Here is a 22893-nt window from a genome sequence, read left to right as displayed (position 1 = left end):
CAAAGGTGAGGAAGACTTCCCTGGAGTTCATTAGATAATATCAGGTAGCCCATGACTTGAACAGGAGACAAACCTAACGTAATGTACCACAATACTATTTCTTTGACAAGGTTCTCAAGAAAGTCATTTCCAGTATCAGGAAAACATTGGAGGATTAGATAGCAAAAGACGGGGTCCAAGGAGAGGAAACTATAGCTATCTGATCTTGGATTCCTATCTACTTTGCTGGAAATTAACTCCACAGAATGTAACTTCAACTCACAGAGATGTCACATTTGAAAATTCAGTTGGAAAACTATCATTCCCCTAATTTCAGGAACTTAGTTAAAACTGGGTCTTAAATAAACATGAGATAAGGCAGGGCAGGATGGTGGTTGGCAAGCAAATCTATGGTTCATAGATAAAAGAATGGAAGTGAAGTCCTAAGAGCAAATCCTGCCAAAGGATCCTGGATGTTAGACCAAACTTTAAGATGTGGCCTACATATGCTGAGAGGCAGACTGCATGGGCTGAGGGATGCATCCAACCACTGGTGTTGGCCAAGAGGACACAGATAGAATTATGGCTGAAGATAATGGTTCATGAGTCATCTTTCAGAGGCCTGAGGGGTAGACAGCAGGACACAAGCAAAAGTCTGGTGCCAGTGTAAATGATCTAGCACACAAATAAGGCAACAAGACATGAAGCAACTCTAGACTAGAGCCTGGCAACTGTGTCCACTGATCTGAGAAGCAGCTGGTTTCAATAACCATTGCCTGGTGGAGGATATCTATTACTTCAAGGACGGGATTGTATAACCTCTTTACTGGCTTTGGGTCACTTTTGTGGTTTGAGTGAAACAGCATTTGGTGGCAGCTTTACCCATTCCCCACAAAGGATATAAGATTCTACAATAACTGGCAATTTCAGTTGAGGACCAGTACCTCAAAGAAGACTTTCTGTGAAATGAATTATCTCAACAAAAGGGAAAAAATAAAACACAGTCAACAGGAGACAGGATTTCAAATGGATTGGAAACACTGCAGCCAAGGAAAGGAGTTGGGGGGTGGGGGGAAGCTATGACACTGGAGAAACACTTGTAAAGATCAAACATATCCCAAACAGGACCACTAAACGAATGAGATTTAATCATAAGATTATACAATGTTCTCCCTCTCTCTTTCCACTCCACCATGCCACCAGGGTCGAGTCTAACAACAGTAGATAACAATCGAAAGAGTTGCAAGACACAGACTCTTCCTGAAGAGTAGTACTTAGGGAAAACTAATGGCAAGAGAGGGAAAAAAAAAAAAAAAAAGCACGGACACTAGACGATTTTGGAGCCGTTGGCATCTACAGCTACAGCTAATATCACACACACACCAACTACTATCCAGATAAACATAAATCATCATTTACACCATTGTAAAGCAATTATACTCCAATAAAGATGTTAAAAAAATTTGTGGGATGATGCAATGAAAGCAGTGCTTAGAGGGAAAATAAGAGCACAAGATGCATGTATTAGAAAATAAGATCTAAAATCAATTAAAATGGGCTTGGATTTTTTAAATGAAATTTACAATGAAGAAAAATGTCATTGTTAATGTCATTGATATTTATCGAAGATCTTTCATATGCCTGGCATTGTTCTAGGTGCTGGGGATATAGGAGTGAACAAGGATGGAAAATCCCTGCTATAACCTAGCTTACATTCTAATGGGGACAGTCAAAAGCTAAATGAGTAAATGAGTAAAGAAAATACATTTAGAGGGCCAAGAGTGATGTAAAGAAAATTGACCTGGGTAATGTGACAAGTGTTGGGGGGAAAAGGAAACACTTGGTTGTATGACTGGGATAACTGTATCTGAGGATATGACATTCAACAGAGACTTTCAAGACTGTTATGACACTCTATGTATAGTATTAGCCTTAAACCTTTCTTTCAAACTGCTGAGTTGTTTTTTAACCTTAGGGAATATGTTTGCCTTTAATTTTTTTCACTTTCCATGTTATGAATATATATCTATTATACACATTGAGGTTTATATATATTTAACCATATTTGATTATAGGCAAATTCTAAAAGCAGGCACTTCTATATTTGCCTAAGCAAATCAAGGTATGTATGTAATTAAAGAACAGATAAGAGCTTTTTTTTTTTTTTTTCCGGTACGCGGGCCTCTCACTGTTGTGGCCTCTCCCGTTGCGGAGCACAGGCTCCGGATGCGCAGGCTCCGGATGCGCAGGCTCAGCGGCCATGGCTCACGGGCCCAGCCGCTCCGCGGCATATGGGATCCTCCCGGACCGGGGCACGAACCCGTATCCCCTGCATTGGCAGGCGGACTCTCAACCACTGCGCCACCAGGGAGGCCCTAAGAGCTTTTTTAAAAAGAAAAAAAATTACTAGTATCAGAGAGAGATGTATTTTAACAACTTGAAATTTGACATTTTAATTACAACAAACAAAAAAATAGTCAAGACATATTCCAAATCTTTTCTATTCAAGAGAAGAAAATGATAAGGATCCAAAAATATGTGGTTAAGTTTGCCCAAAATTATATCTTTCACAAAACCCAGAGGGTTGACACTTTAAAATTATTTATCAGAGAATGATGCCATTGGCAAATCAATATAATTGAATTAAAAAGCAAGGTTAATCTAGGCATTTTCTGATTTCTGAAATTCAGTTGGGTGCTTGCTTAAACAATCTGTACATAACAGGTAGTTTCATTTTGTGTGGACAAAACTAATGAAAACTAAATAGATGGGCACACGAGTATTTTGTTTATTTATGAATTTTTGTGCAATAGCTATATCATTGCTGATCTCTGTAATTCAAATATGCCACTTAGGCAACAATTACTTTTTTCCCTGGCGTTCTGCAGAAGGAGTAATACACAAAGACTGGTCTCTAACCCAGGGCTGTGACCTCTTTTTATACCACATGGAATTCTCCTAAACAGTTCCTATAAAGAGAACCACACTATCTCTCATGGTCCAACCTAACAGGTCACACAATCAGCTGAACAACTTGAAGTAAATTATTTCACCTCACATGACGGAGTTACAGCAGATGACTTCTGACATTCTGGGCTTCAAAATTATTTTGTTCAACATTGTTCTTAAGAGAATTCTTAGTATGTTTCTGATCCTCTTTCAGCTGTAGTCATCTTAAGCGTGCATATCTCAACCCCTGCTTTCACAGTGAGATGTCTGATTGCATTTGGTACACGGGTGGGTATGAATATACTCTTAATCAGTGTATTCTTCACCTCGAGGCTTACTTTATTTATTTCTAATTATTGTATCCAGTTCAGCTTATTTTTTCATTCATCTCCTCAACTCAAGTAACCACACCATGTTTCTGCTCCTCTAGTCTGTCATGCAGCCTTTATCTGAACACGCAGCTCTACAGGGACTCCTAATTTCCAGGCTGCATCTTCCCACAACCACCTGCATCCCGATTTTAACCGTCTTCCAATTGAGAATATTGGCAGCAGTCTGCGCAAAATTAACAGGATTTTGACCATCATTACCACATATTTTCTATTTCCTTGCCAGGATAATCAATGCTTTACAACTTGTCAAAGGTGCATACTATTAATTACAATAGGCCACACCTTTTCTATGAGCTTCATTATAATATTGCCAGTTTTATTATTCATCAGTACATACCATATTCTGGTCTTATAGGCGCCCTGAGATTAAAATGTATTTGCATAAAACTTACTGAATTAAATTGAGAGACAGTTATCAGCCTTTTAAGTTGAAATAATTCAACTAACTTAAACCTCTACCGTAGTTTTAAATCACAACATGTCAGTATGGTACATATGGTTGGCTATTATTTAAGCTCAATATCTAAATAAAACAAGTTTATTTGGGCTTGAGGAAATTTTCATTTGTGCTTTTTTATTATCTGTACTTATGAAGAAGGCTGGTGATTAATTTCATAGTCTGAACATTTCTAACTTATGAGATTTGACCAGCTGATAGGAAAAAGGTAGGGTTTTTTTTTTCCAAATGGCCATCTGTACCTATCAGAAATTTCACATCTAATTTCATTAGATGCAGGTGGCAGAAATAATTAACACAGCTCTTCATTACATAATAGATCTAATAGGACAGTGGGCATAAGGAATAGGGGTTTGTGCAATAAATTTCAATCCATTTGATATTAACTAGTTTTTTTCTAAAACAGTTTGAGCTCTATGCTTCTGTTCTTTTCGCTTTTCCTTTTGGCCTACATACTCACCTTGAGATGTCTAATAGAGCATACTGACCTCCATAGGCATGTCACATACAGTAGAGGACTTAAAATTTGCTGAAGAGTTGCACCAATATTGCAAATAAGACCTCAGGGCTGGCTCCCTCAGCCTCTGCCTTGCCACCATTCTCTACTTTTCTCTCACGTTCATTCACTGTTTTTTGTTACTAATAGTTGTATATATGTTCCGATCCAATGGACATATATTCACCTCTATCGTCATCTTACTTCACTTCTCAGTTGTATTAAATACATTTAGTTTCATCTTCTTTAATCACTTTGGGCTTCCATGCAATCACTCAACTTTTCCCCTAACTTTTTTGCATCTCAGTTCCCTTTGCCAGCTCCTAAAATGTTGAAGCACCCCAGGCCCATCCCACAACCTCTATTTTTTTAACCTTTATTTTTTATATCTACTTATACTCAGCTTGAGTGATCTCATCCAGGCAAATGGTTTTAAATATCATTCACAAGCCAGTGACTCCTTCCACTTAGATATCCGTCTTCACCTGCCCACTGATCTGACAGCAGACTCCTTGAAAAATCCACTTGAATTTTCAATGGGCATCTCAAATTTACTATGTCTAAAACTGTAATCTCTCTACCCCTAACTGGCCACATCTCAGTAAAGCCCCACGATGAACTCAGTTTTCCCCAAAACTTAGAAGCCATCCATGGTTCTATTTCCAAACTGTCACCCAAACCAATCTTTATCTCTCTATCTTCCATTTACCAACCCAGACCTAGCAACTGTGCTCTCTTGCTAGAAAGACTTCAATAGCCTCTTACACCACAACAAAAGTAATCTTTAAAAAATGTGAATCAGATCTTATCATTCTTCCATTTACTGGACTCCAGTGGCTTCACATTACACTGAGAATAAAATGCAAATTCCAAATATGACCTACCATGTCATAGCTAATTCTCCAACATTTCCTTCCACTTCACTCCCCTAATTATTGCTCTACAGCCTTTGAAAACTCCACTGTTTGCCTCACTGTATGAACCTTGGTCACAACCTGTCACCACAATGACCTTCATTCTATTTCTTATACGTGTCCTGTTTGCTCCTGCTGCATGTTTCTGTCATTCACTATTCCTTCTGCTCAGGATGAGCTTTTCCCAGATTCTTATGTAACAAGCTCTTTATTTGTTAGCAAGTCTCAACTCAAACGATATCTCCTCAAAGAGACTTCTTCTGACCACTCTATCTGAAGTAGCTAGCTTTGTCAACCACTATCACACTACCATGTTTTTATTTTATTCACAACATGAAGTATTACAAAATTATCTTGTTTATTCAAGCCCCCTAGGCTGTACTCTCCATGAGAAAAGCACCTATCATTTTATCCCCAGTGCCTACAATAGCAGCCAACACATACCAGACAACTTAAAACGTTATATGTTGAATGGGTATGAAATGAAAAAAATTACTAGATATTCTACTTTTTGAAGAAGAAAACTATGTTGTATATTTTTTAATAACCCCCTGGTATGTTCTGTTAAACACACAACCCAAACGATCACTGTAAAAGCAAATAGCTAGAAGACTTTAAGAAGAGTTTGTATAACTTGATAGAAAATAGAAAATAGACTGACTCTTTTCATTTGCACTCCTCAAAATATTTTCTTCAAAAAAAATACTTCTTTAGAATTGTTATCTCTATAATGACTTAGCAGGCTATTCGAGAGCAAAACAACACCAACTAAAATCATTCTACCCATTGATTCCCTAATGCTGAGAAAAAGCAACAATAGTGGAGAAATAAACATCCTTCTCCTTCCACAAACAGAAACTGCAAAAGGTTACTATAACCTCTTTTTTGGTTACAAAGTGGGATAGAAATTTAAAACACCTCATATTTATTTGCTTCCAATGAATACCAAACTTTTTCAGAAAATATTTTACTTTTTCTTAATAAAAGCACATAGCTTATTTAATATCCATTGCAATTCCAGTATATTATATAAATGTGTAACTATGTAATCACATAAATAATACTTAAAATATCTGTATGAAAGAGTAGAACATGCATTTACATTCATATACAAAGGAAAACAGATTCTCATTAATGCTGTATGTATTAATGCAAGCTCACTTCTGTTTTTTATGTTTGTAATTTCCAGAGATGTAGGTATCTAAATTAAATATAACCATGAGTTTGAATACAAGTTTTAATAATTTGTCATTGAACACTAATTTACAGATAGGGTGGCATAACCACATGGCAACATGAACTAAGCGTCTCATTTAAAATAATCTCAAACAGCATCTAGATATTTTCCTTAAATCAGAACATCTGGTTGTAACATCCTTTTTCCTAGTCTTGAACTTTTTCTCAAGGTTTCTTCACAACAGAAACATGTTTGATTTAAGCCATGTTGTCCAATGACATTTTCTATCCTCTTCTTCATGATCCTACCTCATTCTACTGTGAGGAAAACTGGTTTGATTTTATGACCAAATTGTGTAGTGGAAAATATGGCACTAGGCACAGAAAGGAGTGGTTAGAAGACACGAGTCTCTATCATCATGAGTTACTCATTACTCTGCCTCAGAAACTTTCCCTACCCTGTGCTCTCAGCAGCCTTCTCCTTGGGACTCTTCTCCTCCCTTCCACCTAATGGAGAGTTTTCCTCTGAAGCTGTCAAGCATCACCAGAAGATTTGTAGAAAAGATAATCTGAGAGAGCTTTCTGGAAAACCTTCCAATTATGTCTAAGGAAGTGTCAATATGATTCTATTTTTCCCATTTATTAAACTAAACTATTTATTAAACAATAAATATTATAAACTGTAAATCAAATTCAGGATGATAAGAGAACTAATGGCATGTACCTATAAAGTTTAAATATTCTTCCTCAATTATACCAAGCCTGACTTCTTCAGGTTAGGATGATACGAGGTCTGCATAAGTTTCCAAGTTTCAGAGAAATCTATTTTTTAAGTCATGAAGGAACAGATTTGGAGAAGCATAAACAACATAAAACTAAAACCAAAGGATGTAATCAAAAATTAAAATAACTACACAAATAAAATTCATTATATGCAAGTTTCTACGTGAGGCATCAATTTAGTCAAGCATATGTTCTTGTCTAATTCAGAATATGTCAACAATGTAATCACTCAGGTGGTGATCGTAGGAAAGAAAATGTGATAAATACTATTCTGTACCTGCCAGCTTTATTCAGAACACAAACATTAAACTGAAAAAGAATCCAGTATCACATGCAGGTAAAGCACAAGGGGATACAAGGTCATTAATAGTTTACTAATTCCATATTAAAGCAACAGAATGGATGTGGATTTAGGAACAATATGCAGAATTTGAGAAGGGTTTATATGTGAACCCAAAGCCTGAACCTTATCATTAGAGAATAAGTAAGTTAAACTTGAAAAACTTCCCCTTAAGCATACTAAGTACTGAAAGGAAGGGTGGACTAAACAAACAACTAACCCTCAAAATAATTTTAAAAACCAGCAAACAAAAAAGCCAAAGAAGCAAAATTATTGTTTTATCAACCCCATGCATACTACAGAATGAGACCCTCTCCAATTAGTTTCTGTAGACTGTCTCATCTCAGACAATTAGAGCTAGCTGCACAAAAATTGTCTCATCCAAAACATGCTTTGAGAGGTTTTACAAGATCCCAACGGAGCTTCCAAACTTGTTTTGTTTTCCTAATTGAAAACTTAGAAGGTAATAACCTCCTCTCAATTCAGAGAAAGCTGGAAACCCTAGGATACAAAGAAGTTTCCAAAGAAATTTAAAATAAAATCATGTATCATTAAAAATTGAACAAAACAAACCAAGCACGTCTCCCAAAGAAGCAAAAACATGCCTTTGAAACAAACAGTAAGTCACCACTGTTCATTGCAGAGCAGCATGTCAGTTACAGAATGGCAGAATGAACGTGCGAGTTGCCAAATTGAACTAATTCATGTTCTGAATTAAAATAAAACACCCTCAATGTCGTAGGCCACTTCTATTGCCCAGCATTCCTAGGGTTTGCTGTGATCTGTCTTGGGACACATGGAAACACTGAACAGCTGCTTTGGCTCATACTCCGCTCCTGGCAGGCACCTTTCCACGCAGGATTCCTTTCTTGCATCTAGTCCTTCTTCATGGAATGACCTACATATGCACACATGTGGCCAAAACTCCAAGGATAAGAAGGAGTAAAAAGCTGCACAATTTCCATTACAAGGAAGTAACTGAAAAGCTGCTCTTTCAAGCAAAAGAAATGCCACACCTCAAGATCCATTTCCCAGGGCAGCCTCAGTGCTTCTGGCTTCAGTATTACAATTCCAGTAGGCAAGCACATACGATAACCACGAATAGTCAGGTCATCCTAAGAGCTAAAGAAAAAATTTAATTCTCCCTTTCCAGAGAAATGTTAACGCCGATAAAACTATTGATTTCATGTAAGTTAAAGTCATTCATATGCTCATGTAACAATCAGTCACAGAACACTATGTGCAAGGCCCTGGGTAAGGGCTTGTAAAGGTTATGAAGTTCAACTATATAGAGATCATTCTTCAAGGAGCTTCCCATATTGGAGAAGAATTATGACATGCACATAAATTGCCACCGGAAAATAGAGTGTTGTGATGAGATTCTGTCGATGTGCTTAAATCCAGCAATCAAATACAAATATGTATTGAGCACTAATTATGCAATGACTCCTTTTAAGCACAGTGATTCTAAAAGACGTATACATAAACATGTATAAGATATTTTTGCACTCAATGAGCTTATACTATTTAGTTGGGTAAATAAAACACAGAGGTTAAAAAGCACAGCAATCACATATCCTAATCATTTTTGAATCCTCAGCACATGGCACATGGCAGTTCTTTGATAAATGTGTGTTTTGTGAATGAATAGGTAACTGTGTATATTTGTACATATACATGTGTGTATGTGGGCGTATGTGTATATGCATGTAGGTATGCATATGTCATATGTTACAATATATTTTAAAAGCCTGACACCTTTAAAAATGCCCCTTTGTGTTCATTTGAGGTAGTTCAATGAAATTAGCAAAGGAAGACTCATTGATACAATCCTCCACTAGAAACACATACGATAGAAGAAAGTCGAAAGAACCCTGAGGAGGAAATAGGTACTTTAGGAAGATGCTCTATATCAGGGGTCCCCAACCCTGATATCATTAGCAGAGAGGTTTGACTTGCACAGAGACCATAATGAATCAATTTCCTTACAGACTCTTATCAAAACCCTATCAGTGAGTGGCAAGTGAAAACAAGCTCAGGGCTCCCACTGATTCTGCATTATGGTGAGTTGTATAACTAGTTCATTATATATTACAGTGTAATGATAATAGAAATGAAGTGCACAATAAATGTAATGCGCTTGAATCATCCTGAAACTATCCCCCCACCCCCGATCTGTGGAAAAATTATCTTCCACGAAACCGGTCCCTGGTGCCAAAAAGGTTGGGGACTGCTGCTCTATGTGAGAGATCTACTACAGGAGAGGGGTTTAGTTCCAAAATGAGGTTTTGATGTCATATGTAGGGTGGGCCAGTCTGAACCCAAACCATGAAATGTACACCCTATTGAAAACCTATATATTTATTTGTCCACTAAGAATACAGACTAGAAATACAAAATTAGCTATTAATTCTCAACGGAATTTTAAATTTAATAAAAGCAACTGGAATCACCTTCCACCTCTTTCTCTCCACTGTACAATCAGCCACTGGTTTTTATTAATCTATATTGTACTAGCAATCAAACCCATCTCTTCCTTCCTATTCCTAATGCTACCACCTCAATTCACGACTTTCTCACCTGGACTCCTGGCCCCATTTCCCACTCTCTGGTCTCAGAGCTCTTTCCAATCTATCTGGTCAGGCTAATCCTGTTACACACCTACTTAAATTTCTTCAGTGGTTCCTGATTTCCTACAAGATAATATTCACATTTCTTGTCATGTCATACAAAGTCCTTTGTGAAATGGCTCTTTTTCCACCTTTTCTCCTGACATACTCCCTCCTTCTTTCACCCATATTGTGCCCAAATGTATGGGTATTCCAACCATATTAAACTCTTTCATGTAAAAGCTACTCTAATGTACTTCTGTGATAGGCAAAATAATGGTCCCCAAAGGTTTCCATGTCCTAATTCCTGGAACCTGTGAATATGTTACCTTACATGGCAAAAGGGACTTTGCAGATGTGATTAAAGATCTTGAGGTGAAGAGATTATTCTCGATTAACCATATAGACCCTAAATGTAATCACAAAGGTCCTTGTAAGAGACAAAGAGAAGAGTCAGAATCAGAGATATGACAATGGAAGTAGAGGTCAGAGAGTTTGGAAGATGCTATGCCACTGGATTTGAGTTCAGGAAGGAGCCACAAGCCAAGGAATGCAGATAGCTTCTAGAAGCTAGAGAAGACAAGGAAAGAGGTTCTCCCCTGGAGCCTCCTGAAGGAATACAGCCTTGCTGACACCTTGATTGATTTTAGGACTTGATTTTAGGACTTCTGCCCTCTAGGACTGTAAGATAATAAACTTGTGTTGTTTCAAGCCACTAAGTTTGTGGTAGTTTTTACAGCATCAATAGTGAACTAGTACACTACACTTGTACGTCTCATATCACTTAATTTTTTGCAAGATCTTTAACAACAGAGATAGTAGATTGTTCATCTTTTTAATCCTCTGAATAATTCAAATTGCTTGTTTATACTATGCTCTGTTTGAAAAATATTTGCTAAGTATAAAAGAGTAACTATAATTGACTAGTGAATATGAAAGGACAATGCCTATAGCACCACCAGTTCCAAGGTTATGACATCTACATGGGTTTTATAATGTGAAAAAGCATGCAGCTACAAAAATAAGCACTCCATATGCTTCCAAAACCATAATCACCAAAGCTATGTGGCAACTGTATCAACAATTTTCAGAATATAATTCATGGATGTGGAAAATGAAGAATGAAGTGATCAAACCTAACAAAGATAAAGCATTTCACATTCTTTTACTAAAGCTTCCTATAATTTTGTTCTAAAAGGAACAAAGGAATCCAAAAGTCCAATTCTACAGTTATCTAAGCATTTCAACCTCTGATGTCAGAGGTTAAACTGCAGATGTCAGTCAATGTTATTTGAGCATGTAGTACAGTAGGAACTCAATAAATGTTTGTTAACAACTGTATGCAGAACCTATTACTTGTCCTTTGGGAAGATGAAGGGGCTTCAACATTAGGTCAGAAATGCATAAAACCCTAAAAGAAACTAACAGGCAAATATAGCTGTATGCATTATATATATAAATACTCATAAATGGAAGCAGAAATTCTCTTCAAAGTTTTTTAGTGTGTTAGTATTTGTCTGTGTGTGTGTGTGTGTGTATACGTAATATATGCCTTTAATTAGAAAATATATTTATAATAGCTAAAGCCCTTTGGAAATTTTTTTTAAACACAAAACATTGCCAACCAAGAATTTCCTTTCAAATTGGACCCCATTCTCTTGGGATATGCAGGTAAGAGCCATTGCTTTTTCAAGTTAACTTTGCCTGATGACTAATGCTTTATATTAGCTTGATCATCTCGGACCCCTCAACCTCCTCTTCCAGGCCCAGACCTCTAGACCAGCAGGAAAATCTAAGTGGTTTATCATACATTCATCCTTCCATGTTCTTATTATCCTGTTCTTATCCTACCAGCAGCTCTTATTTAGTGAACAAATGATAAATCTTTACTGACTTTTCTTCCCTTTGATACCTGAATCATTACAATAAAGAGACCTTAATGGCAGCAACATATTTTTAAAAAATAATTTTTAAAATACTTTATAGTATGAATGCACTTGTCTGCATAATTTGAACTCTGATAATACAGAGCTACAGACTGATATGATGATGATATCGTTAAAAATATAATTTTTTTGCCTCCTTAAATCTCAGTGAAATTTTCTATTAAAAATATCTAAAAAAAGAACAGAAATCTATATACTTTTTTAAACATAAGGCAGTAAATTGGAGAAAAATGTTTGGAAAATATTAGTGTCAATTAAAATAATTTCTGAGCAATAATTCATTAGAAGTTTTCTTCTCATCTTTGTTTTCTCTGTTCTTTCTGTGATTATTACTGAATTTTCACCAACTCTGAAAAGCCACCAGATGGCACTGGAGAGTCCAATTACTTTATAGGACACATTTACAGGAAAAACTGGAAGAATCAATCATCTTGTCAAGTTGAAGTTGTCTTTTTTTCTAATATGAAAATATACTGAAGAAAAAATATTAATTTGTCAGAATATTAAATCTTTTCTTATCATTGATAAAAATAATTTTTCTTTATCATTCACAACATATTCATATCATATGTGAAATACAAAGTAACTGGAACATACTTTTAGGAATCAAAGTAAAATACCAATGATAGAACCTCACTGAAATCAAGGTAGCAATACTAATAGGAAAATATTTTACTAGTTTGTAAAATATAAATGATCAGTGAATAGTGTTTAGGATACCCGCAAGAGCCTTACACACACTCTTTAAAGAAATCTTTATGTATAACCTCAGAGATTTTAAAGTTTACCAAAGTTATTCATTGTCATTGCTTTAAATCAACATTTTCCATGCAATGCAGCACTCTAGATGTCTTAAGAGACTGCAACTCTACAAAAGGAAATTTGCCAAAAATAAGCAAAAATAGGCTAAAACATGGCTTAGTATTTTGAACTGCCAAACCTAATTTCACTTAGACATATCACCACCTGCAAGGAAAAGTACCTTATTTTTACTTGAGCTTTGTAACTATATAGCATGTGCTTTTTAACAAGACAAAAATCATAATTTTTTCCTTAATTGAACCTCTGTTTTAAACTGATTACACCCTCTGCTCTGTGGCTTTAGGAAAACTGTGTAGCATGAAGTTAAATGTAGCCACCTACTTCTGGCTACAGACTCTGCCCATCTAAATTTGTTTTATCAATGTGCAAAAATGTAAACAATGTTACAGAAAATAGGTACCATTTTATGTACTGAGTATGCATTCATGGTGTTCAATAAATGCTTGTGAAATGAACAAAAGGATAAACTTCTATTTCCACTGATGATGTTGCAGTTCAAAACTTTTACTCTATGAAAAAGGAAACTGATGTCCCGAGAGGTTCAAGGACTTGTCCCCAATCAGCAAGGCTTACTAGGGGTTGGATTGAAATCCAAGTTTCTTAAGTTCCAACTCTGCAGTTTTAATAATATTCACCAGAACAACCTAAATCACTTCTGTAAAAATAACTCAAAGCATGTGTTTTTAGTGATCATTGCTGTAGACAAAAGTTGGCATGTCAATATTAGTTTTATGTAGAAATGTTCTGCAACAGTCAGCATGATTAACCATGGAAAATTTTAATACACTTGTAAGCCACCTTTCCCACCTGTTTGTATAAAATAAGGGAATGAAAACTGAATCAGTATTATCCTACCTTCAGGAGATTAGTCTATGCAAACATATTTCAAATCTAGGTCAAAGAATTTTTGATTGGGGAAAATTCTATCCTTTCTATAGTACAATGAAGACCTTGGTCTTATTATCATGACCAAGAGCTTTATACTTGTTGTATCTAAATAGAAAAAAATAACAAAAGTAATAATTTCTAAGAGTTAAACAAACTTTACAAAATAAACAGCCTTTATATCAATAATATACTGATTTTGTGTAATATTTATATGTATATTTTTTAATCTGACATCTTCTTTCAGATCACAAGATGAGATCATCCTGGATTATCCAAGTAGACCCGAAATCTAATGACAAGTGTCCATATGAGAGAAAGGCAGAGGTAGACTAGAGACATAGAGGAGAAGGCCATGTAAAGATGGAAGCAGAGACTGGAATGATGCAGATACAAACCAAGGAACCATCAGAAGGTGGAAGAGATGTGGAAGGATTCTCCTGTAGAGCCTTCAGAGGGAATCTGGCCTTGTTGAGACCTTGATTTCGGACTTCTGGCCTCCAGAACTGTGAGAATAGATTTCTGTTGTTTTAAGTCCCCCAGTTTGTAGTAATTTGTTACAGCAGCCATAAGAAACTAATACATCTCCAGACCAATCAATCCATCAGCTTATTATTTCCAATGATTGCCACAGCTCATATGCTCCAAACTGAACTCACTCCATCTCCTATGCGTGAAAAAACTCTCCTTCCTCCTCTCTCTGTAACTGACAACACCATCAATATAACTTCTCCTCAAATTATTTCACAACCCAACTCCAAATATTCACTAGACCTCATTTATTCTTCTTCAAAAACATGTTTTCAGCCCCTGTGACTGTTTGTTTTTCAGGCCCTTAGTATAGTGGAACATAATTTTTATTGAGTCCCTGACTGTCACTCTGGAATCCCATTACAGCCTTTCCTACAGGGACTATTATCTGTCCCAAAACAGATCTGACCATGTCACTCTCATGTGTGACCCTTTATAGCTTGATTGTCTGTGTTTCCTCCTCTGTAAAAGCAGCTTTACTGATGGACTGGTACAAACATTTGCATAGCACTATCACATATATATGAAGGAGTTCCATCTTTATGGTGTATAGAAGACACCACAATAAGCAGATCTGCAAATCAGAGGCCCAACCTCAAAGACCAAATTTTCTACTAAAGGGATCTGCAAGTAATTAAATAGCTCAGCCAAAACTTTTTGTTCTAGAAGATAAAACCCAAAATCCCTTGCAGTACATATGAAACCCTTTATACTCTATGCCCCATCTACTTTCTGGGCTTCATCTTAGTCACAAAGACCTACTGACAGTCCCTTTATTTAAGTGGTTTTTCCAAGTTTCTGTTCTTTGAAGACCTTTAATATGATTGATGGCACTGCAATCCTCCTATTGCAGAATTATTTTCTCCATCTCTTCTTTTCAAACGTTCCACTTCTTGTCATCAAACTCAATGGATTCTAACTTTAAAGCTACTTTGTCTTCTGTCTTCCCTGTTCTCACTGCTGTTAGAGTCAGGAAATCATTTTTGTGTCAAACATCTCTGGTCAAGAGGAAAGCAGACTCCTTTAGGATTCCACAAGGAAAAAGGGTTATTTCTGAAAGTGTATTTGTGGGGTGCAGATGAGTCTTAAAAGTTATCAAGATCCAAAGCTTCACTAGATTCTGTTTCTTCTCTTTCTCCTTCCCAGCCTCCCTCTTTCTTTGTCCTGTTTTCTTTTCCCTTTTCCTCCTTTTCTCCCCAATTCCTTCTCTTTATCATAGACCACAGATCCAACTGTCCCTTCAGCAAAAATTTTCAACTTCCCTTTCTTATCTCCCCCATTCCCATCTAATTCCTGATAGACCATTCTTTCTCTAACCTCTAGTCTAAATTCAGTAAGTTTGTTTGATTGACTGAGAAAATTATCAATTGTGGTAGAGAGAATAATGCACCCAAAGATGTCCACATAATCCCTGGAACATATAACTATGTTATATCACATGGCAAATGGGACTTTGCAGATTTGATTAAACTAAGCATCTTGAGATGGCAAGTTTTTCCTGGATTATCTAGGCATGTCCAGTGTAATCACAAGGGCCCTTCTAAGGGAAAGAGGGAGGCAGGAAAGTCAGAGCCAGAGAAAGAGATGTGATGACTGAAGCAGAGGTTGGAGTGATAGGGGACCATGAGCCAAGGAATGCAGGTAGTCATTAGAAGGTAGAAACGACACTGAAATAGATTTTCCCCTAGAGCCTGCACAAAGAACTCAGCCCTACCAATCTATTTCAGACATCTGATCTCCAGAGCTATAAGATGATAAATTTGTGTTGCTTTAAGCCACTAAATTTTTGGTAATTTGTTAAAGGAGCTTGGATACTAACACAACAGTGTCCCTAATTTCCAAGCCACCTCATGGATCACCCTCAAGCCTACAGTAGATGGCCCATGGATCAGGGGTTCAACCTCTGGTCCAGCAGTGGTCACCTCTGTGCTATCTCTAGAATGAACATCAATTTTGTAACATGATTTAAAATGCCTACCACTGACTGACTCCTCACTGCTGTTGCCTCTCCTATACTTCTCCCTTTAAATATGCAGAAGAATATGCCTTTTATTATCCCCATGATACACTGTCCTATTGATATATTCATTAACTTGGGATATTCCCCTCCCCATTGAAATCCTACTCAACTTGCAAGATCAATCCATATTGACTTTTATCTTCTACATGTAAATTCACCAGGAACCAGGCATCAGTCTCCACAATTGATGTTAGTCTATGCCAACTCTATGTAAAAGTGTATTGACAACTAAAACTGAACAAGTAAGTTTATGGTGAAATTCTTAAGTATATCACATGATTATTAAACAAAGATACTGGATAATTTTATTGTATTTGTCAAGTGTAAGGTCCATTTGTTTGTTAAGACTTATTCTAATTAAAAACATTTCAAATGAACATTAAAATTATTCTAGATCTAATTGCAAAATTTATTTTAAAAAGTAAGATAAATAGAAGAGAGGGATTTTTTTTCCCAAGAAAAAGTAAAGTGCACTTTTTTTAACTTCAAAAAGTAAAGGAAAAAAGCCTCAGAAGTTATCCCAAAGGAAAAATAGGAGATATGTTTCATACTTTTTGACATGTTTGACAAACTGGGAATAAACACTTGGTAACATAATAAAACGCAGATGCTGGGGGACTAGGTTGTCTCTTGATCATGTGGAATTAAGCTCACTGACATCCAGGAACACCCAAGGGAGCTGATACACATAAATCACATTGGCATGAGGTGGAAACACCCCACTAGACTTTCTCACTCCTATTCAGTTAAATCTCCCTCTCTTTATACAGTAGCATAATTTCTTTTACTTCAAGAAATGATGATCCAAAAATAACACACACAAAGATTAGAACCTAAACTGTGTCTTTGGTTATTTAACTACCCATATCTTTTACAAATTATCTGGGCTTACAGTTATGAGTCTGGGAAACCCTCAAGAGACTTGTTTTCCTCTTGCTGTCAGGAAGAATTGCATCTAAATCATTTTACACAAACAAGTGTCCATTGTCAATTTCTAGAATGAAGAGAAGATCAACTCCCTATGGTAACCCTTTTACTCTCTAATAGCTGGCTGCTTTTGGTAGCTTTAATGATTCTTAAATACGTCCTAGAATAAGATGTAATCTTTGGTTTATATATTATAGTCACTTCCTCTTCTCCATATGCGCTAATAATTGTGAATACTTCTTTTTCTATTCTGAAGTCACTTGCTTACGTTTCATTTATCAGTAATCATGAACTACACCCCTTTTTCATGGTGGTCTATGTTGAACAATACCATTAAAACGAAAACGTCTGCATGATGACTATACTTCTTTAAAGCAGCAGTAAGTCTAGTAAAATTTCAATATAATAATATTTAAAGAATCATTTTCCTGCCCTTCTAACAGATTTTGAACTGCATTTCAATCTCATGAAAACACTCATGATTTGCAAAGGTTCATTGTCTTCATATAAACCCTTAGCATATCTTAGACACTTTTTGCTTCAGTGGTCTCATATTATACATTATAGTACTTTCTATTTAATAAAAAACATTTTTTTCTTAAATGTCTTTATTTTACCTTTATTTTTCTAATACTGATATAACCCAGGCTCAACATTAAAGCCACTCATTCATTCATTCATATAATCATTACTTCATTAAGACAGTTCCTTGAACCCTGACTCTGAAACACACATCATATTTGGCACTGTAGAGGTTATAAGCATACATAAATCATGGTTCTTGCACTTGTCATCTTATATTCTAGGGATGGATGTGAGAGCAGGGAGAAACAGACAAAAGGTCTAGATCTCTTCCTCTTCCCTAATCTCTACATCCAGGTCCCTCTAGCTTCATTTCTCTCCAGTGTCCCAAACTCTTAGGCCAAATCACAACTCACACTTCAGTTACCCAAAAGTGCTATACTAATACTTTGTATGTATAGATTATTTCCCCGCCCCTGAATCCTATTCCAAACTCTCTTAGTTACACAAAAGAAAAATAAATATTTAAGAACAGTCATTATTAACAGAGGCCATACTATCCTCTTGGAATGACCTTGTAAAGAAATAGAATTTCATAGACTTTAACCCTTCAAGCAAAGTAATGGTAATATTTTTATAGTTAAAAACAAGTTCTACAAAGACACAATGGAAATATTCAAAACAGATTATTTCATTTGCAGACAAATACAATAATAAAGAAAATGGAGGGAGGGAGGGAGGGAAGAAGGAAGGGAAAGAGAGAGAGAAACAGACAGACAAACAAACCAGCAACCAACAAGAACACTAAGTTAACCTTTCTAAACTGGTTGAGATACAAAGATCCTCCAAGCAAGAATTTGTTTTACATGTGGTTTCCGTACAGAATTCTACAAATGACAGCAACTCTGATTGCTACAAAGCTTCACGCACTTGAGGAGAATGGGTAATACTGATAGTTTTTACCTCTTTCTTCAAATGCTGCTTATAAAAACTAAAAACAAGGTAAAAAAATTGTTCCAAGAGAAAAATCTATTGTGTAAAAAAGGCTGAATATCTGCTCCCATAGATATTAAAGGCCTTGATTCTAAACATATGCAAAACTTCAGAACATTAGCTGAGAGACCAGACTAAATCCTTGACTGCTATAGTCATATACATACATGAAGTGCTATTTAAAACATTATAAAATTGAATTTTTAATATTTCAATCAAGAATGTTATGATAATATAATTGCCTTTTTATATTTAATTTGTTCCTTAAATTACTAGCAATGGGGGTGTAAGCCAGTGTGATAAAAATAATAGATCTCCAGCTTGTGTATGAAGAGCTCCTATTGCTTTCAAATTAGTTCTATTAATGAGAAGCAAATACCTACTTCTAAATTTTTATGGAATGACCATGTGTTTACCTAAAGTAAACACCATACACAATTAACGTGCCTTAAAAGACTCAGTGTCACTGTGGGCGATATAATCATACTAATATATTCTTGGTTATTAAAATAGCAAGTTCTGGTTTTCTAATGCTCACAGTGAATTAAAAATAATATTCTAGCAAAGACACATGAAAAACATTGGGTTTTAAAACATGTTTACTGAACTTTCAAAAAGGTTTACAAAATTGAAAAGAAGAAAGAGAATTAAATAAGAAGAAAGAACAAGGATAAGTATCCCTCTTGGTTAATATGCAAGATCAAACATCAAAAATTGATTTTTATTCCCTGGCCTTGGTGCTTCTGGTTTTATAGGTTGGGCTGCGTGTGAAGATTGAGCCATTAATCTTTTAAGGAGAAGATGCCGAGTGCACTCCTCTTCTACTTGATCTATGGAGATCAGTAATGACGCTCTTCAGTAAGCTACATATCTGCTTCCTTCAACAAAGGTGCCATGGTAACAGGCATCAGTTGAAATGAGTGCAAGCTATGAAAGTATATGGGTAAAGTAACATTATCTAAATTGCACACTTAATATTCAAAAATCAAACAAACTTCCATCCAGTGAGACCTTAACAAAGATACTGGGGGAAGCTATCTTAATTCACATTATACAGAAAAGTAAACAAATCAAACATGCCACTAAATCTCAGTACCTGCCTCGTCATTTTTACATTATTATATACAAAACACATTCAGTTTCGGACGCATTAAATAGCTATGCGACAACCATATTCGTAAATAGAAGAGAACAAGGTTTGAGAACTCTTGCCAAACTCAGGGCAGCATTTTATTACCACCCTCCTAAAGTAATCAGATCATTAAAATAAAAATTGAACTTGAGACAGGTCACTGAGTTTTCTCAGGTCTCTGGAGCAGAAGGAGATATGAATTTTCCAACCGTCCCACATTTCTAGCTTTGCTCCCATGTTTCTCAAATATACAAAGTTAAGTTCCAATTTAATAAAAATTTTCCCCAAATTAGTAGATAGAATGGACCTGTCACCAACTAGTTGATGATGGAAAAAAAAATCACATTTGCATTTTGATAAATAAAACAGACTTAACATACACAAACATTTTAAAAAATTATATAATAAAGTATGACAACCAGAAAAATGAAGTTTTTAAGACTCAATCAGTATTTCCATTTTTGAAAGTTTCATTTTGTTATAATACTTATACAGATGAGTGTTTCCCTTCTATGTGGCCAATACCTCAAAGATCCATGTTAAGTGCTTTTAATGTAAACTGCTATTCTAGAAAATATCGCAGCTTTCACCACAATTTACTTCCCCCTTCTACCTACTCTAACTTCCATGGATATGCTATGCAAAAGCTACTACATCATGGGCTTCCCTGGTGGCGCAGTGGTTGAGAGTCCGCCTGCCGATGCAGGGGACACGGGTTCGTGCCCCGGTCTGGGAAGATCCCACATGCCGCGGAGCGGCTGGGCCCGTGAGCCATGGCCACTGAGCCTGTGCTCCGGAGCCTGTGCTCTGCAAGGGGAGAGGCCACAACAGTGAGAGGCCCGCCTAACCGCAAAAAAAAAAAAAAAAAAAAAAAAAAAAAAAGCTACTACATCATAATCCTGCCCTAGGGCTTTCTCTCATTCAAAAGTATCCACCAAGAGGAACAGACGAAAGAAGGTGTAAACAAAGAAACACTATTCTTTTCATATTGCCTACAATCACATCAATGGCAGATACAACAGCTATACAACAACCAAAAAGTTCTAGAGCCAATGGGCTCAGTCAAATTCCTTTTACTCTCATCCCTGTACCGTCATCCCCCTGAGCATGCATGAAGTACTTCCTAGTCCCTCCCCAGACTTTCTCCCAAGGTGGGGCTCAGGAGAGCAGACTGCTCCCTATCTCCCTTGCATGTGTTCCTTTTCATTATAGAATCAAATATGAGTTTGAACCCTCTTAACCTAAGGGACTGAGAATGGCTGCTGCAGCCCCATCTCAGTCCTTTCATTCCTTCCCCATTCTGAACTCCAAAGATACTTTTGTTCATGCGATTCTTGATACCACAACACTCTGTAGCCTCTTGCACATGGTATCTTCTTTTTCCCACAGTCTCTCTAGAACAGATAACACATCCTAGTGCTAGCAACTAAACACAGCACATTCCTTCCTCCACTGTACCCAAAAGCTATAGCTTCAAAAATTCTGTTACCCCCTGTAAAATGTGAGTGTGGTAAGACTTTGCATTATCAGTGACTTGTTAGACATAATAAAACTTCACACAGATAACAGTATTTATTCAATTGTCTCATACATTTTTCTAACTCCAAGTATCAACAGTCAACTGAAAACCAAGAGGTATGATAACATGTAAAATTTTCCTTAAGTCTCAAGATTATTCTATTTAGCAGCTGTTTTCATATTACCATTCTACTTTACCTCTATATTTCCTACTAACATATTAGGATGCTTCCCCATGACACTTTCTTTAATAACTCTGGTGGTTTCTTAAAATACTTGCAAAATAATTAAGCAATCAGCTGAAGTAAAATCCTAAAAAGAATCTGCCCTAAGCATAGCTGACATTGAAATGGTGACGGTAAATGTTAACAAGAAAAAAAATTCACAGTATTTCCATGCAGAAATTTAAATGACACCCTTTATAAAGAATGTTGAAAATCATGCTATAAAATGAAATCAACCACAAGCTTTAGGTACTGAATTCATTCCAATTCATAGTAATTAATGAAACAAGCCACATCTTTTCCAACCTACTCCGACCTTTCTAATTCCTTGTGAGTTACGCTCCACTCATTTAAAGATAAATCTACAGTATTTCCACAATATGGATCCTGGTTAATTCTCAACCTCTCCACAAATGGTACATGTGTAAATGTAGCATCAGCACTTCAAGCCATAATGAGCGAAAAGGAAGGAACATTGCTTACCAGAACCTCTTTTGGTCACAACCTTCAAACTCTGAGTAAAAGTAGCATATAAGAGAATCAAGTGCGGAATTGGAGCTTTCATCTTCCAGCTCTTAAAGGCTGTTCCCTAAAGCAAAGATAAAGAAGAAAAACACACATTTTAAAAATACATAGCAATATAATAAGATTTCTGTTAGGCTTTTAGTTGTGCACAATTGGGGCAATTAATTCCACAAATAAAAAGAATGTGAACAGAATCTGTATTCCTTTCTCCCTTAGGAATTTGGGGTTCAAAACCAGTAATACCAAAATTATGTCTCTAAAGGCCCCCTACAATGTTTTAAAATCTTATGCTCAATTAAGGTTTAGAATTTCTCTTTATTTAGCGGATCGAACTGTACTTAAAAAGTGGACACAATCCCTTCAAAACTACTATTTCATTAACAATTTATTTTAAATATAAATCACCAAACACTGACATTTTTTGACGTTCCATGCTGCAATAGATTATGGTTTTACTCAGTATCATTCTTTCCAATTGAGAAGAAATCTACGCCTCTAAAGATTTAATTAGAGTTTTACAATTTTCTTTTTAAAAAACTCTAAAAGAGGGCTTCCCTGGTGGCGCAGTGGTTGAGAGTCTGCCTGCCGATGCAGGGGACACGGGTTCGTGCCCCGGTCTGGGAAGATCCCACATGCCGCGGAGTGGCTGGGCCCGTGAGCCATGGCCGCTGAGTCTGCGCGTCCGGAGCCTGTGCTCCGCAGTGGGGAGGCCACAACAGTGAGAGGCCCGCGTACCGCAAAAAAAAAAAAAAA

General features: G+C 36.3%; 1 protein-coding gene across 1 annotated transcript in view; it reads right to left on the bottom strand.

The window, feature by feature from the left end:
* The window catches only part of IL1RAPL1 (interleukin 1 receptor accessory protein like 1), a gene marked incomplete at both ends in the record, with an annotated part of 1135095 nt that extends 1112915 nt beyond the window's left edge, over nt 1-22180 (bottom strand). Inside the window, one exon of the mRNA XM_079727212.1 lies at nt 22099-22180. Within this exon, the coding sequence (XP_079583338.1) occupies nt 22099-22180 (82 nt within the window). The remainder of the gene's footprint in view (nt 1-22098) is intronic.
* Nucleotides 22181-22893: the final 713 nt, after the last annotated feature.

This window comes from Hyperoodon ampullatus (assembly GCF_949752795.1).
Source record: "Hyperoodon ampullatus genome assembly, chromosome: X".
NCBI lineage: Eukaryota > Metazoa > Chordata > Mammalia > Artiodactyla > Ziphiidae > Hyperoodon > Hyperoodon ampullatus.
The sequence above is the reverse complement of the archived record's forward strand: the minus strand, read 5'-3'. Positions and strand labels throughout refer to the sequence as shown.